Consider the following 17,154-nt stretch of genomic DNA (forward strand, 5'->3'; position numbering starts at 1 on the left):
GGGCTGCCCCGTCCTCACTCCATCCTCGTGGTGGGCACTCCGTCCCTTTGCAGGTCCTGGACAGGCCAGGTGGGTGAGCCGTTCTGCCCAATCAGAATAGACCAGGTCGCCCCTGCTTTGCCTATGGCCCCTGGGATTCCACCTTGTGGGTTGCAGCTCTGGGAGGGGGCACGGGTGGTCCTTCCGCTGGTCCCCGCACAGCATGAGCCTCCGAGGTGCCCTGGGCAGAGGTGGTGAACTCCATGTGGGCAGTAGAGCACCGTGAGGTGGGTCCACGCGGAGCTCTGACCAACAGAGCCCAGGCTGTCGGGTGCTTTACAGGTGACTTTTAGTCACATTTGAGCCAGTGACAGGAATGCCCCCCACCGTGGAAGGTGTCATTTGCCCCGTTTTCCAGAAGGCCCGTGAGTTGGCAAGACCGCTGTCGGAAGACAGGCATTGGTTTCTCGCACTTGGTGGTTTGCTGTGATGTGTCCTTCTGGTTCTTTGACCACGAATGTCAGGAGTGCCGGGTGAGAAGCCCCGCCCGGCACAAGCATCTTCAGTCACCCCGACCAGGTGCTCCCCATTGACCTTGGTCCCTGGGGCAGCTGCTCGGGCTGTGGAGACAGTCTGGGAGGCTGGGCACGTTTTCTGGTTCTGGCTGCCGTGAACTTCCAGGAAAAGTGGGACTAAATCACGATACTCTCCTTCCTTCTGTTCCTAGAAAAATAACCTCAAAAAAGCCCGTGAAGTGCCCGTGTACCCTGCTCCCCAAGCACCCGAGCGTCAGTGACCCGGGGCCTGGCAGTCTGTGTGTGGGGACAGGGCATCCCTGTCCCCGTCCCCCATCCCCATGCCATGTCCCCCGTCCCTGTCCCCCACTGTGACTTGGAGCCCCGCTCATCAGGCCCCTGAGGCATGGTCTCACGTGGGTAATGTGCAGTGAGGGGCTTTGTGATGCAGAGAGACCTCCTATAAAAAGTTTTAGGACTAAGCAAGTTTATTTTGGAGAATTAAAATAATGCATGGTTTATTAGCGGGCTTAAAACTTTGAGGCATTTCCTGCTAGAGTAAGGGTGGGGCTTCGAGAAGGTGGCCTAGTGACTGGGGGTGGGAGGGGGCGAGTGGCAGGGGAACCCCTCCATGTCCTTGAAGGATAAGCTGGCCCCCAAAATGTCAAAAAGTGAAGTGGCATCCACCGGCCCTGCAGTTTACTCCTGGGGCTCGCCCCTCAGGACCCACCTGTGCACGCACACACGCGTGCACACACCTGCACACAAATGGCACACGTGCATGCATGCACATGCCGGCGTGTCCCCGGGCCATGCACGGGGCACCGTCTGCAGGTGGTGTCAGTCAGTGGCCACGTCGCTGGCCGTGTGTCTGTTGAGAAAGAGGCGGGGGTGTGCCTCTGTGGCCCCTGGACAGAGGGACGGCCGGAGGAGGGGATGGAGGGGGCAGCTCACCTCCTGCTTCTGAGAAAGGCCATCGACTCTTGGAAGCCGGTTCAAACAGAACCTTCCTGCGTGTCAAGACCGCAGATGGGACTCACTTTGGGCGCCTGGAGGCCGGGTTGGGTAGGGAGGGGATGTCATTTTCTATATTTTTGGGATGCTTTGCCTGGGGTGCGGCGCCGCGGGCCAGGGGCCTTGTTTCAGGACCCACAGCAGCTGGGGTGGGATATGCCGTTTTCTCTGCCCCCCCTTGACCAGCAACGGTTCCCTTCTGCCTCTGAGGCCCCCTGTCCTCTGGTCTTTGTGCCGTCTTGGTGGATGGTGTCCTGGAATCAGTGAAACAACGTGGCCTGCGGAGGGAATGTGGGAAGGAGGCCTGCCAGCCGGACCCCGCTTATGTGATGCTAAAACATGGGCTCCCCAAGGACAAGGAGGTCTTGGGTTTTCACACGTCCAGAAAAACCCGCTGGAACAGCAGGAAGACCAGAGGAAACCCCGTCACATCCAGCAGGCGACTCTCAGAACCTGCGGGGACGCAGGCCATGTGGACCACAGTGCAGAGCCCGGAGGTGGGCCGTGCCTGCGGAGAACACGTGCTCTCCCCAGGGCCTCAGGCGCAGACGGCAGGACACCCGGAGCGTGTGTCAAGTTGGGGCCTGGGGAGGCTCACCCATCCAGAGCCTTGCGGGCTCTGCGGTCACACAAAACGTCACAGGCAGAGCAAGGGAGCCAGCCAGGCACCAACAACAGGCGCCTTCGGACCAGGAGTGGACCCCGCGGTGGGGTGGGGGTGGGGAGAGACCTCCCACCTCCCGAAGCGGCTCCTCACCGGCCACTTGCCCGAGGACAGGCGCCACATGTGCCTGCGGGTGGCGAGGGAGGGGCTGAGGGTGCTGTTGTGTTTGGCTTAGAAAAAGCTTCTTGGGGGGCTTCCCTGGTGGCGCAGCGGTTAGGAGCCCGTCTGCTAGTGCGTGGACACGGGTTCCAGCCCTGGTCCCGGAAGATCCCACGTGCCGTGGAGCAACTAAGCCCGTGGGCCACAACTGCTGAGCCTGCGCTCTAGAGCCCGCATGCCACAACTGCTGAGCCTGCACTCTAGAGCCCATGCACCACAGCTCCTGAAGCCTGTGCACCACAGCTACTGAAGCCCACGTGCCACAACTACTGAGCCCACGTGCCTAGAGCCTGTGCTCCGCAACAAAAGAAGCCACCGCGTTGAGAAGCCCGCGCACTGCAACGAAGAGCAGCCCCCGCTCGCCGCAACTAGAGAAAGCCCACGCGCAGCAATGAAGACCCAACACAGCCAAAAATAAGTAAATAAAATAAATTTATTAAAAAGAAAAAGAAAAAGCTTCTGATTTTCACCTTAAAACCTCTAAGCTGCTGCAGTGTGAGAAGAGGTTAAGTAAGAGGACCACTCAGAGCGGAGGTCGCGGAGAGCAGCTGGAGGGGCCCCGGGGGTGGGAGGAAAGCCCCAGGCAGGGCTGCAAGCAGGCTGTCGGGGAGCCGGGGGGAGCAAGGAGGCCACCCACCCCTCAGCCCCAGGGATGGGATGTGGCTGGGGGTGGGCAGCCCTGCCAGGCCTGCAGGGGAGCAGAGTCTCCGCCCTGCCAGCTCAGAGGAAGACTGGGGGCTGACCCCACGGAGAGGTGGAGGTGACTGGCCACGGCGTGATGTAGCTGTGGCGCACGGGCTTAGCTGCTCCGCGGCATGTGGGCACGTGGGATCTTCCCGGACCAGGACTCGGACCCGTGTCCCCTACATTGGCAAGCGGATTCTTAACCACTGCGCCGCCGAAGCCCCTAATGGAGGGACTTTAAGAAGAATGAATTTTCAGTAAGATTAGAGGACATATTGCGGCATACTTGAGAATAAAAGAGAATATTTGGAAACAGAAAAAATGACTTCTGAAAAAATGGAATAGAGGCCGTGAAAGATAGATGGACACTGCAGAGAGCCAGGGTCCGCCAGAAGAAACTCCGGAAGCTCCTCCATCCTCCACCCAGAGGAAAATGCAAAAAAGGAAATTCCAAGGGAGAGTGGAGACGGGAATCAGATCCAGGCTGAGCCAACCTGATAGGAGTCTGGGAAGAAGAGTAAGGGCCATAGATGAGAACCTAGAGCCAAGCAAAGAATGGGCAAAATGACCCCGATTTAAACAAAGACTCAAAGCAACTCCCTGCCCTGAGCATCAGGCAGCTCTGCTAACCCCCAAAGCAAACAAGACCCCCAACTCAGCTGACGGGGGCAAGCGAGTGAGTCCAGGATAAGCAGAAAGCACTGCTGCTGCTTAATACAGAGAGCAGGCTGTCTCAAGGGAGTGGGTGTCAGGCCGTCACCGCTGCCAACAGTGCTGGGACCGTGGACATGGGCCTGTGCTCAGTGGCACAGTAACCAAGGACACGAAATTACCATAGAAATTCAACGGCGGTTACTCTTGCCTTTGAGGTTGGCAGGAATGTAAACTGGCACTGTCTTTTTGGAGGGAAAATTGAGGGTATTTATCACAACGTAAAGTGTACATGGTTTGTAACAGAGAACTTCAGAAACAATCTGGGTGGCCATCCAAGACAAACTCAGTTGTTTAAAACGCGAAGTCCTGCACGACCAATAAAGCTGGGAGCGCAGAGTCTGTGAATCTCCTCTCTGGAGGGGCATCTCCAGGCCTTGTGATGCTGGGGTCAGGGTTGGTGAGCAGGGCTGCGGCTGACTGGGATGGGGTGTGCGTGTCCCAGCCAGCGGTGCCCATGGGAGTGGGGGAAGCCGGGGAGACAGACCGTCTGATTTTTCAAGAGAAGCTGGAAATACAGGTTTTTATGTGAAGTCTCTGGGTTTAAAAAAGCTGGCATCTGACTAAAACGTGAAAACTCCTGAGAGAGGGAACAAGGCGTGTGTGTGCCGGGCCACCTCCTTCTGTGGCCCCCGGGCGCCCTGGTTAGGCAGCCCCGCTCTGCCTGGGGGGCTTCGAACAGGTGCTGCGGGGACTTGGAGGCCCCAGTTCTCCGGGGCCTGGGCGCTCAGCGGGCAGCCTGTGAGGCAGCACCTGGCCTGGACTTGGGGGACGGGGCGGAAGGTAGGCCCTGCTTTCTGGTTTGGACGGGGCTCCAGAGGCGGGAGGCTGCGTGAGCCGTCCCTCCACACTGCCTTCGCCTTTCTGTTCACGGCAGACCCCTGGACTTTTATGTGGGCACGGGCTGCTGGCTGGCGACATCCTGGGGCCCCTGGAGGGGGCAGAGGTGATGTGTGCCACATCTGGGCCACCTCCGTAGGGTGGGTGCCATGGTGCCACCGCCGCCCCGCCCCGCCTTGCCCTGCCGGTGCCCGGCTCTGGTGTGTGGCCCCGGCATGGGGAGGAGATGGTGGCCCAGACACAGGGGTAGGATGTGGGGCCCATGAGGGCCAAAGGGGCTGGCATCTTGGGGGCCGAGGGAACGGCAGGCAGGCACCCAAGTCGTGGTGGGAGGCATCTCTGGGGGCAGCTGACGCCCGTGTTCCCCTCGGGGGTCAGCTGTGGCCCCTGGTGGCAGCCCGCCCCCAGCACAGCCTTGTTGGAGGGTGAGGGCCCAGGGTGGAGCCAGTTGACCAGCAGAGAGGAGCCCTGTGTGGCCCTGTCTGGACACTGCCCCCTCCTGGCTGCCTTTCTTCACCCCCTACCCCTCTCTGTGCTGCACCACAGTCGCATGGCTGGCGGGACCGTCCTGGATCCTGACACAGCCCTGGGGCACGGCCAGCTCCCAGCTCCCGGCCACAGAGTGGGCCCTTGTCTCTGCCTGTGAGTGGGTCAGAGAGGCAAGCACTCCTGCAGCTGCCCCGCAGCCAGCTCTGCGGGGCCCGGTGAGTCCCCTCCCTGCTCACCTATATCTCCGGCCCTCGGGGGCCAGGACCTGCCTCTCTTTGGCCTGAGGGCAATGGGCTTGTGGATGACCGAGGGCCCTCAGCCAGAGTTGCCACATGGGCCCCCCGCAATGGGACGACTTCCTGCAGGGCCTCGGGGTAGATTTAGAGGATGGGGTAGATGTAGGCTGGGTGTCGGGGCCCCGCTCCAGCAAGCATGAGCACTTGGGCCCATAGGTGACGCTTCACCAGGCAGAAGTGTCTGAAATGAGTCCTTGCCCTGGAGAGGGCACAGGACACCCGGGTTAGGCTGGGACCCATCCTGAGGTGACACAGCCAAGTCTGCCCATCTTGTGTGCAAAGGGCCTGTGCCCTTCGTATGCATGTGTTTCATAGCCCTGCAGGTTGAGTGTGCCCAGCGCCAGCAGGCCCACGGGACAAACGTGCTGGCCCAGAGGGTGTGGGGCAGGTGACCTGGGCTGACTTGTGCTCCAGGGCGGAACCCAGACAGGACCGGCTGCAGGAGTTCGGGGCAGGCCCCTGCTGGGGCAGAATGACCCCCAGTAACTTGCCTGGGTCCAGGACCAGGGGACCAGACTGTCTTGGAGGTCCCATCTCCTCTCCCGGCCTCGGTTCCCCTTCTGTGTTGCATCACCCCTGGGGAGGGCCCCGCTGGGGAGGGTAGACGGGCATGGAGACTCATGGGTGCTGGCTTCCCTGAACGCTGGGTTACGGCCATCCTGGTCGAGCCAAAGCCCTGGAACCTGCTGCACTGGCCCAGCTGGGCAGGGACAGCAGCCTGGGAGGCCTGCTCTCCCTCTTAGATTGAGCGCCCCCCCGCAAGGCTCTGGGGCTCTGCAGAAACCCAGGGCCCGGCCCCGGGCGCAGGTGCTCTTAGTACCCGGCAGCCCGTCCCACTCTGCGCAGTGAGCAGACAGCCCAGCTAGCTGCTGGGGCCTGCATCCCTGCTGCCCGGTCCCACAGTGGGGGCTGGACCTGAGCCCCCTTCCTCTGCTGGCACCAGCTGCTGGCGGTCCTGGGCCCTGCAGAGCAAAGCCAAATGCAAAGAATGTCCCGTTTGTGTCCATCCAGCCTCTGGAGGGACATGGAGCACCTGCACCTGCTTCCTGCTTGGGCACAACTGCCCTTTGGATGCAGAGTAGGGGTGGGGGCCCAGGGCTTCCAGGACACGGGAAGCTGCTCTCAGAGGTCCCAGAGGCATGGTGGGGTGGGCGGGCCTGGCGTTGAGCAGGGGTCCGCTGGGCTCAGGGGGCAGCATGGTGGGGCTAGTGCACTGCCCCAGGGAGCCTTCCAGGAGCAGGCGGTCCTGGGCAGAGGTGGCTGTGTCTGTCTGTTTTGGGGACCTCAGGCATGGAGGTGTATGTGTGCATTCATTCCTGTCACCCCACTCTCTCCATCCCGACTGTGTCCTTGGATGTGCGCCGGCCTCGCTGTACAGGGACTCCACTCCCCCCAGCACCCTGTCTGGTTACCGCTGCGTCTGGCCCTCAGCTGCTCAGACACTTCCGGTTCCTGTCGCAGCCCCTGGACCCCACTGCGCTGCGGGGAGCAGACTCACTGCCATCACTGGGTGGGGGCTTGGCCAGCCCACCTTTGTGCGAATCAGAACGGGACCCCCAGCAGGGGGTCAGCGGATTGCAGACCGTGTGTGCCCCCAATGCACCCACACCTGAGGCCCCGCCCTTTGAGCCTCCTCAGGTGACCCCACCCCAGAAAGGCCGCCCAGGCCACGCCCTGTCACCCCTGCAGGAACCCCGGGCCTGTGGGCGAGGGGGCTGGGTGGCCAGCCAAGGTCTAGGGAGCCACAGGCTTCGTGAGGCCTGGGCTGTGGCCTTCGTCACGGTGGCTGAACCCTGGGACGCTCCCTCCTGCTGGGGCGCTCCTGGCGCCTGGCTTGTGGTCTCCCCCCGCCCCTCCCCTCTTGGCTCTCAGCTCTGAGAAGCGCACCCAGCCTCCACGCCCTGTCCCCAGCCTGGCTTCTCTCCTGTGTGTGCTCCCGCTTCTGGGGGGCTCCGTCGTGGAGGGTGCTCATCTTCCTCCCATCACTGTGTGGGAGCCGCTGCTTTTCAAGTTCAAACCCCTGACCCCTACTGCAGACTAAACCCCCCCCCGCCCCACACTTGGCTCCTTTCTGCCTGGAAGGGGCAGGGGCAGGACGGCAGGGCGGTGACCTCTCTGGCCTCCTCTCGCTGCCCCGCTGGCTTGTACCACCCCTAGCTCTCTTGGGGTACACGTGTGAGCTATTTGGGGTACCCCGTAGGTAGGGTGGCTCTGCTGGGCTTCCCCATGTCCCCCAGCCTTGCTTAGGAGCCCGGGGGGCAGGGCGGCGGGTCCCCTACCTCGCAAATGTCCCGCCGGGGCCTGGAGTTCAGGACCCTTATCTGCAGGAGAGCTGCTGGGCCCCCCTTGGGTCAGCAGGCAACCCTCTATATATCTCCTGGCTACCCCCAGGACCCCAGGTCTGAGAGGGTGATGGCAGCGGAAGCCTGGCATCTGCGTGCAGCACATGTGAGCGTGTCTTCCTCTGTGTCTCCCATGTTTCCGTGTTTCGTGTCTTTCTGTGTCCTTTTCTGCGTGTCTGTTTGCACGGCTCCTGTGGTTGTGGGGCCCCTACTTGGGGACACTGAACCCCTCCTTGTCCAGAGCCTTGGGGTCCCCCGGCAGCCTCCTGCCAGGCAGGCTCTGTGAAGACCGCAAGTCCCCAGCACGTGGGTGCACAGGGCCGAGGGGCTCTGGCCAGGCTACACCGCTCCTGTCAACCAACCAGTTCCCTCTCCGTGGGCCATGCTGGCGCGGATTCCAGACATTTGGGGTGCAATAGCCGTTGGGGAGGGACCACCCTGGACGGGGGTGAGGGGCCCTGGGACAGGGCGGTCTCCAGGTGGGCACAGGAAGGCGGGCTGGGCCAGGGCAGGGGCAGGGTGCCTGCACCCACAGAAAACCCTCGCCCATCCGGAGGGACCCCGCTGACGCTGGGGTCCTGGGCCCGCGCCAGCAGAGCATGGGGCCCCGCGTGTCCCCGCACGGACCGTGCTCTTCCAGGGCGAGAGGGCCGGCTTGACGTACCGCGTGCCCTCACTGCTGCCCGTGCCCCCCGGGCCCACCCTGCTGGCCTTCGCGGAGCAGCGGCTGAGCCCCGACGACGCCCACGCCCACCGCCTGGTGCAGAGGACTGGCACGCTGGCTGGGGGCTCCATGCGGGTGAGCCCGGGGTGGGCGGCGGGGGCCGCGCTGCGCGGAAGGACTGGGGACTGAGGCTCGGCACCCTCCCCGCAGTGCGGGCTGCGCGCGTGCTGGGGACGGCGGTCCCGGACGAGCACCGCTCCAGGAGCCCCTGCCCAGGGCACGTCGCGCGCACGGCCAGTCTTACTCTTCATTGCCGTGCGGAGCCGCACCCGCGAGGCCGCGCAGATCGCGGCGGCGTAACCAGCCGGGACGCGGGGCGCGGGGGGGTGGCGCACGGGACCTCACGGCGGAAGTGGTGGGCGGCGCCGAGCAGGGTAGGTGGGCAGCCGCTCTGCAGGGCGCGGGTGCGGAGGGGGAAGGGGGGTCCGAGCAGGGAGGGGTTCGCGCGGGGCGGGGAATGGGATTCTGCACCGCGGGGGGGTCTGCACCCCGGCGGCGGAGGGGGGCCTGGCTGGAGCTCCCACCTCACCCCGCACCCAGCCTAAGCGCCACCGTCGCCGTTTGGTGGGCCGCCCCGGTCCTGTCCCCGGAAGCCCTCAGTCCCGCGCCCGGCAGGCTCTGTCATCTTCCCGAGCCTGTCTCTGTCTGAGCGCTGAGGTCCCTTCTGGCCCCAAACCCCCGGTAGGTCCCCTCTTTTGCCCCTTCCTCTATCTTCCTTCTCACCCCTCCCCCGGGGCCCAGCCCAGGGCGGCAGCCGGGTAGGTCGGCTTGACACCAGCGCTTTCCCTCTGCTCTCACTGCCCCTTCCCCAAGGGCCTGACCACCCACTGCCCTCGGGGCCACTCCGACCCTGGCATGTGGAAGCTGACCCAGGGGTCACCTAGGCCCTGGCAGGTAGGAGCTAAACAGAGGGGTGGGGCAGGCTCTGAGACCCAGATAGGACACAGTGGATCTAAAGAGCTGTCTGCTGGTGTGGACCCTACCCCAGGGGACTCGAGCCCATTGCCAGGAGGGGCTGCCCAGACCCTCCCGCCCTCAGCTGCCCCTCTGCCTGGGCAGCGCACACACTTGGGAGCCGGCCTTCCGCTCACCCGCTGAGAACCTGGCCCAGCGGCCTGCCTGGGCTCGTGGCTCCTGCTAATGACCCAGGAGGCTTGTACAGCCTGGGGGTGGCCGGAAGGAGTGGACGGTGGGGGCACAGTGAGCCGATGGCTGCCCCCTGAGCTGTCCCCTAACCCGGGTACTGGCCCCCGTCCTCCCCGTCCCCCAGGGTGGTGGTGCTGCTTGACCGGGGGGACCAGCAGCCCCTCCTCCCTGCAGACTGGGCCACGTTTGCCGTCAGCTCCAGCCATGGCGTCCGGCTGTGCTCAGGCCGCCTGCTGGTGCCGGCCTACACGTACCGCGTGGACCGGCGAGAGTGCTTCGGTGAGATCTGCGGGACCGGCCGGCACTCCTTCACCGCACCTGGCACCATGGGGGCCTCGTGCCCAACCTGCGCTCGGGCGAGGGCCAGTTGGCGGTGGTGGACAGGGGTCAGGCCGCTGGCATCCTCTACTGCAGTGCCTGGAGCCCTCTGGGCAGCCACGTGCAGGTGCTCAGTGTAGACGAGGGCACCTCCTTCCTGCCTGGAGAGCTGGTACTCGCCTTGGCCGGGGCCGCCGGGGGCTGCCAGGGCAGCATTGTGGGCTTTCCGGCCCCGCCCTCCAGCAGGCCGGAGGATGAGGGGTGCTCCATGGGCCCCAGGAACCCCCAGAGGAAGAAGGGCGCTGGAGACACCCGAGGGGGCGGGGGGCTGGGTGGGACCGAGGGATGTGGGGATGGCTCTGGTGAGCCTGGCCCAGGGCCTGGGCTTGGGGGGAACAGGGGGGCCCGGACCCCCGAGCTCCTGGTCGCACCTCGGCCTTGTCTCAGAGCCCCACGTGACTGCTGTATTCCCACCTGGTGGGGCGAAGGGCACAGCTGCACATGGGCATCATCCTGAGCCGGTTGCCCCTGGACCCCCACAGCTGCCCGGAGCCCTGGGTGATCCACAAGGGCCCCAGTGGCTACTCTGACCTGGCGTCCATCAGGCCCACCCCCGAGAGAGCCCTGACCTTCGCCTGTCTGTATGAGAGTGGGACTGGGGTCTCCTACAAGGAGATCTCTTTCTGCATGTTCTCCCTGCAGGAAGTCCTGGGGAACGTTGGGGCGGGCACCGGGCATCCCAGCCTTGGGGACGAGCCTCTGGGGCGCTGCCGGCCTTCCTGATGGGCCTCTGGCCAGGCCTGGCCCCTGGTGCCCAGGAGGAGCGGGGAGGGGAGCAGGGGCGGAGGATGCTGGGAGGTGGCGGGGTGGGGGTGTCGGCGTGACCCCAGGCCTGGACGGGGCTCCAGCCTGGAGAGGCGCCTTTGCTCCTTGGCTTCTCCATGGAGGTTCGTGAGGGTGAGTGTTTGTGTGGGACCTCGCTGAATTTCACAGAAGCTCAGTTGTTAACAGTCTCCAAGCAGGGCTGGTCTTCAGGAAGGAGGTGTGCAGCCGGAAGGGAGGGTGGCCTGGATGGCCCAGGGTGGACGGGTGGCTAGCCCTGCATGGCCCAGCCCGCCCCCTCCCAAGGCCGACAGCAGGGGCTGGGGGGTGTGGCGGTGGGAGCGTGGCGCCGGGATCCTTCGCCTAGCCCGCGGTGCTTGGTCGCCTGTACCATTTTCCTCTTTCCTCTTGCTCTGCTGGCTTTTTTCTGGCTTATGAACAAGAAATAAAGGGATCCTGCGTGTCTGTCCAGGGCTGTCTCTCCTCAGTTCTTTCCACGTCGAAGCCTGGGGAGGGTCCCCAGTGCTCTAGCCACGTCACCGTGGGGGTCTGCCCCCCTTAGCTAGACTCTCCAGTGCTGGAGGCTGCCAGCCGTGGGGCAGGGGGACAGGCAAAGCCGTCTCTGCGCGGCAGCCCCAGACGTGCCTGGTCTGCACTGCCGGCTGGTGGGGCCGGTGGGGAGCGCGGCGGCTGCCCCTCCCTGGATGGGTCACCTCCCAGGACCTGCCCTCTGTGCCCTCGTGGAAGCACCTTCTTATTTCCTCTTCTTTGTAACATCTTCTTTCTGGTTATAAAAATAAAATGTGTTCATTGTAGAAAATTTGGGAAATGTATAAAACTATAAAGAAAAAAGTGACCCACACGTATCCTTCTGTCCACCACAACTATGATTATCTTTTTGGCATTTCTTTCTGATTCCTTAAAGAAATTCTTTTAAAAGAAATATGGCTGGGAGGGAGGGAGACAAAGAGGGAAGAGATATGGGAACATATGTATATGTATAACTGATTCACTCTGTTATAAAGCAGAAACTAACACACCCTTGTTAAAGCAATTATACTCCAATAAAGTTGTTAAAAAAAAAAAAAAAGAAAGGTTTCAAAAAAAAAAAAAAGAACTATGGCTTCATTTTAGCACATTATCACCCTCCCCACCAGCTCTGTTTATGGGCCCCGATGCTCCATGATGAGGACCCTGCAGGGCAACCTTCTGGGGCTGGTCAGTTTCCCCATGGGTGATGAGCATCTCTGGGGTGTCCCTGGCTGGCCCCAGTTTCTGTCACCTCCTTAGCCTGGATTCCGGGACAGCATGACATCTTACATGGTCTTCCCCAAGGGTGGGGAGGTCCAGGAAGGCTCTGAGCAGTGGAGGCCCAAGGGTCCCCAGGGAACTCAGAACAGCCAGTCCCCTGGGAGCCGGGAGACCCCCCCCCCCCTTATTGCTCTCCTTCACTGTCAGCCGCCCCTGCAGGGGTGGCCACCTTTCAGGGGTCATCACTGGGCTCCAGGCACCCCCTCCACCTCCAGGCCGCCTCAGCCCCCCGTAAGGACAGCCCTTCTACCTGGGGCTTTTGGGCAGTGACTTGAGTCCGCTCTTCTGTTTTTAGGTTTAAGCCACAAAAACCAGCAAAGACGGGCAGGTGGGGTTTTCCAGAGGCCCAGAGGTCACAGGTGTGTACGGCAGTGTCCTGTACTGACTTCCAGACCGGGTGATTAGTGTGCCCTAAATTCCACCTGGAACCTCGGATTGTGACCTGTTTGGAAGTAGGGACTTTGCAGGTGTAATTAAGGTTAGGATTGAGAGGAGACCGTCCTGGGTTAGGCTGGGTTCTAAGGCAGGCAGGAGTGAGTGTCCTTATAAGAGAAAAGGGCCGTCAGGGAGAAGTCACGTGAAGCTGGAGCCCGGGACTGGAGGGACGTGCCACAGGCCACGGACACCTGGAGCCCCCAGAAAGGAAGAGGCAGGAGGACCCTCCCTGGATCCAGGGGAGGAAGCGTGGCCCTGGGACTCCTTGATGTGGGGCTTCTGGCTCCAGAACTGGGAGGGGACAGACACCTGTTACTCAGGCTGCCCTGTTTGTGGAACTTCGGGAAAGCACTGCTGGCCCACCTGGGGGAGGGCCAGCGCCAGCCAGGGCAGGTCCCGGCTGTCCCTGTCTGGGGACTGTGACACTGGCTGGAGTCCTAGCGGGCACGGCAGGCAGGTGCCAGCCTCTCACTCCTGCACCTACATCCTGGGCAGGCTCCTCCCGCTATGGGGCTCCCAGCGGGCCGGGGTGAGTCCCCTCCATTGAGCACCCCATGCAGGCCAGCCGTGAAGTGAGGTCTCCCAAGCGAGCAGAGCCGGCCTTCGGTGACTGGGTCCATCCCAGAGCTGTGGCTTCCTCACTGGCCCCATCCTGGTTCCTCATGGTCTAGGCCGCGGCTGAGGGCTCTGGGTTAGGGCTTCCCCAGGTGTGACCCACCCCCAGGCAGGGAGGGAGGCTGTGGGGAGAGTCCCTGGGCTCAGGGCAGCTTAGGCCCCCTCCTAAAACCGTCCTCACCCACCCCCGAGGCCTGTCGCCACCTGCACCTGCTCTGGCTGGTCCCCGAGGGCTCAGGGCACCTGGTGCTTGCTGCTGTAGGGGGCAGCTGAGCTAGGGAAGGCCCTCCCCGCTCTCCGGGCCTGGATCCAGCTGCTGGCCTGCAGTGTTCAACCTTGCTGGGGCCTGTGGCCCTGGCTTCCCTGGTCCTGGGTGACTGTACCTCGAGCAGTGCACCACTGTCCAGCCTCCGGGGCCACTGGTCCTCAGGTGCGGCCCAGCCTGACCCCACAGGAGCCGCTCCTCTGCCCCCTCCTCCCACTGCCCCACAGGCTGATCTGACCCCCCAGGCCCTCTGGGATGGCCCTGGGCTCTGCCAGCCTCTTCCTTCCTTCCTCGGTTCCAACTTGATGGACCAGCCCCTGGGCATTTCCCCAGGCTCTGTCGTGCGCCTGTGGTGCTTTCCCCAGGCCGGGTCGGGCCTAGCTGGGGGTTCTAATAATAATAATAATAATTATTATTGCACTGCAAACAGTCTAGTGCAGACTGCCCGTTGCGTTGTATCCTCTCCAATGCTGTTCCTTTTGTTTCCTTTCCTTGTTTTACTGGACTGGCAGGACCTCCAAGGAAATGTGAAACAGATGTGATGTCTGGTAGACAGAATACAGGCTCCCGAAGGTGTCAGCGTCCTAACCCCCGGAACCTGTGAGTGTGTGATCTTTGTGAGAAAGGGACCCTGCAGCCGTGATTAAGTTAAGGGTCTTGTGATGGGGGATTGTCCTGGGTTATCTGGGTGGGCTGGCACTTAGAAGGGGGACAGAGGGTCAGAGGGGAGAGCCGTTGTTACGATGCTGGGCTTGAGGATGGGCGAGGGGCCTGGAACCAAGGGATGCAGTGACCCCTGGAATCTGGAAAAGGCAGCGAGCGGATTCTCCCCCGGGGCCTCCAAAAGGAACCGGCCCTGTGGACACCGTGACTTTAGCCCAGTGAGACCCATTTCAGAGCTGAAGGGGGATGAGTTTGTGCTGCTGTAAGCAAGTTAGTTCCAGTGGCCGCCGGAGACGCCAACAGGCGACACTGGCTGCCTAATCCCATTCCAGAGTTTCTGGGGCCCGAGTTCCTGAACGCTGCCCTTCTCACTGGGTGCTTCTTGCTCTCTTCTGTGTGTTTTCCATCATTTTCTGTCTGTGTGCTTCACTCAGACTTTTCTTCCAACTCACTAATTCTGTCTTTGCTGTGACAGATTGGCTGCAGTCATCGCCTCCCTACTCTGTCTCTGTCTCTCTGTCTGTCTCTGTCTTTATGTCTCTCTGTCTGTCTCTCTCTGTCTAGCTTTCCGTCTCTCTGTCTGTCTCTCTCTGTCTAGCTTTCCCTCCCTCCCTCCCCCCATGTCTCTCTGTCTCTGTCTCTGTTTTTCTGTCTATCTGGCTTTTCCTCCCTCCCTCCCCCATCTGTCTCTGTCTCTGTCTCTCTGGGTCTCCCTCCCTCCCTCCTCCGCACTGTGGTCCTGCAGCTGACCGCCCGAGTGCAGCAGTGCTTGGCCGGGCCGCGTGCCCTGCGGACGAGGCTTGTCGCTGTGGTCTGGTGTGGCTCACGGCCACTTCCCTCACCCCAATGCCCCCAGCTGCAAACCTCCATCCTGGGGTCCATTTCCTGCAGAGTCCAGACAACAACACAGATGCCTTTCAAGACTCACATCCTAGCTCATGCTTTCTTAGTAACTGCACGATGTGTTCTAGAGCATTGATGTACGTGGGCCAGCCAACATTTCCTTGCTGGGGACATTCAGATGGCTTCTATTATTATTATTATTATTATTATTGCACTGCAAACAAAGCTGCAGTGTACATCTTTTAACACCTGTCTTTACAAACCAAGACTGATTTCTGCAGGATGGATTCTCAACTGTGGGGTGATTGAGCAAAAATCTCTGCAGTTTTTTATTCTCATAGATAACAGCAGACTATTTTCTTAAAAGGAGTAGTAATTCACAAGCTATCTATACAAGTGAGAAGGCTGTTTTCTTGCACGCTGTTTGCCTTTTTCCTTTTTCCAGTTTGATGGGTGCACGGCGGCCCGTCCTGCCCTCCCCAGGTGACCGTGAGCTTGTGCTTGCACCTGTCCTGGTGTGGACCCACAGGGGAGGGGCGTGGGGTGGTGGTGGCCGGGGTCCTTCCCGGGCAGTGTCTGTAACAGGGAAGAAGGGAGAGGTTCTGTGCGCTCAGAGCGGCACCGAGAATAAAACCGTGATGAACGTCGGGTGGGGTGGGGCCATGTGCCGTCTCTCAAGAGTGTTTGGAGGGTGGGAAGGAGGAGGCTGCCCACAGAGCTATTTTTAGATGAGATTAACATTTAAATCCGCAGACTTTGAGTAAAGCACGTTATCCTTTATAACGTGGGGGCCTCCCCCAACCAGTTGAATGCCTTATGAGAAAAGGCTGAGCTTCCCTGAGGAAGAGGGGATTCTGCCCTTGACAGCTCAGATTCCAGCTGCAGCATCAGCTCGCCTGGCTCTCCAGCCTCTGACTTGACACAGCTGTGGCAATGACCATTCTCTACCCCAGCCCCATTTTCATCTTCCTAAACTGACACTGTCCCCACTGAACACTAACTCCCCAACCCCTCGTCCCCAGCTGTTGGCACCCTCCATTCTACTTTCTGTCTTTATGATTTGACTACCTAAGTACCTCATACAAGGGAATCATAGGTGTCCCTCCCCTTGTGTCTGGCTTATTTCCCTGAGCATCATGTCCTTAATGTTCATTCGCACTGTAGCATGACTCAGAATTTCCTTCCTGTTTGAGGCTGAGCAATTTTCTGTCATATGGACACAGACCACATTCTTCTTACCCTTCATCAGCTGATGGACGCGGCTTGCGTCCGTCTCGTGGCTACTGTGAATAATGCTGCTATGAATGTGTATGGACAGAATTTTTAAAATTAATTAATGTTTTAAATGGCTGAATAATAACATTTGATAGTATATTTTCGGAATTCAGACTGAGATAAAAACAAAAAACGATCATGGATTTTGCCGCCGTGGGTCGGTTGGACGCTGGTACGCGCGCGCCTGAGGCCCCGCCCCGGCCCAGGCCCCGCCCTCATGCCACGCCCTCACGCCATGCCCTTGGGCCAGCCCCATTTTGCCCAAAGGACCAACAGGAGCTGAATCTAGAGGCGCTACGACCCCCACTGGGACCCCTGGCTAGGAGAAGTCAAAGCGGCTGGGGGGCTCTTAGGTGTGGCTCTGTGCCCACTGGGCAGGCCACCGGGGGCCGGCGCCCCTCGGGACGGATGTGAGGCCGGGCGCCATCTGCCTGGACGTGTGGGTGCCTTGGCCCAGAGCCTCTTCCTGCCCGAAGGCCCAGCAGCCGAGCGCCTTGTGATGCTCAGATAACGGGGCCGAGAAGCAGGGTTATGGGGAGGTGACACATCTTTCCCCTAAAGTGGCTCTCAGAGGCGGCCCTGACCTGTGGCAAGCCCAGGGCACCCCAAACCGCGGGAGGCAAGGGCTGTGGGGAGCCTCCCCCACCCCTGCCCACCCAAGTCGTGGGCTTGGGAGCCAGGAACACAGGCCACCCCCCAGCGGATGGGGCAGCCCGACCGGGTCAAGGTACAGGACCCCTGGGAAGGGTTCCCCGCACCGCCTTGGTCACTCTCAGGGGGGTCCCCACATTCTGAAGTCTCCAAACACTCAAGAACCTCACTCAGACCATAGGGGCATCCGTCCACATCAGACCACCAACCCAGAAGGGCTGAGAGCCCAGGCGCCGCACGGTAGCCCCGCTTCCCTGTTCCCAAGGCTGGGCTCGCTTTGAGACCTGAGCCCCTCTGCTGCCAGGAGGCCTTGGCCACAGCGCCCGCCACCCGCCCCCCCCCGCCACAATCCCACAGGCCTTGTGGGCCCTCGGACTCCTATGGGGGGGGGTC

The 17,154-nt window shown here is 61.6% G+C and overlaps 1 protein-coding gene across 1 annotated transcript; it reads left to right on the forward strand.

The window, feature by feature from the left end:
• Positions 1-202: 202 nt before the first annotated feature.
• NEU4 (neuraminidase 4) lies at positions 203-10,664 on the forward strand. Its single transcript, XM_007469971.1, is given in 11 exon segments — positions 203-261; positions 398-512; positions 707-771; positions 4,409-4,509; positions 5,113-5,270; positions 6,783-7,053; positions 8,287-8,492; positions 8,722-8,791; positions 9,738-9,872; positions 9,875-10,291; positions 10,294-10,664. Coding segments are annotated over 11 exon segments (1,968 nt in total).
• The last annotated feature ends 6,490 nt before the right edge of the window (positions 10,665-17,154 follow it).

The sequence above is a fragment of the Lipotes vexillifer genome, unplaced genomic scaffold (assembly GCF_000442215.2).
Source record: "Lipotes vexillifer unplaced genomic scaffold, Lipotes_vexillifer_v1.1 scaffold988, whole genome shotgun sequence".
NCBI classification, from domain to species: Eukaryota; Metazoa; Chordata; class Mammalia; order Artiodactyla; family Lipotidae; genus Lipotes; species Lipotes vexillifer.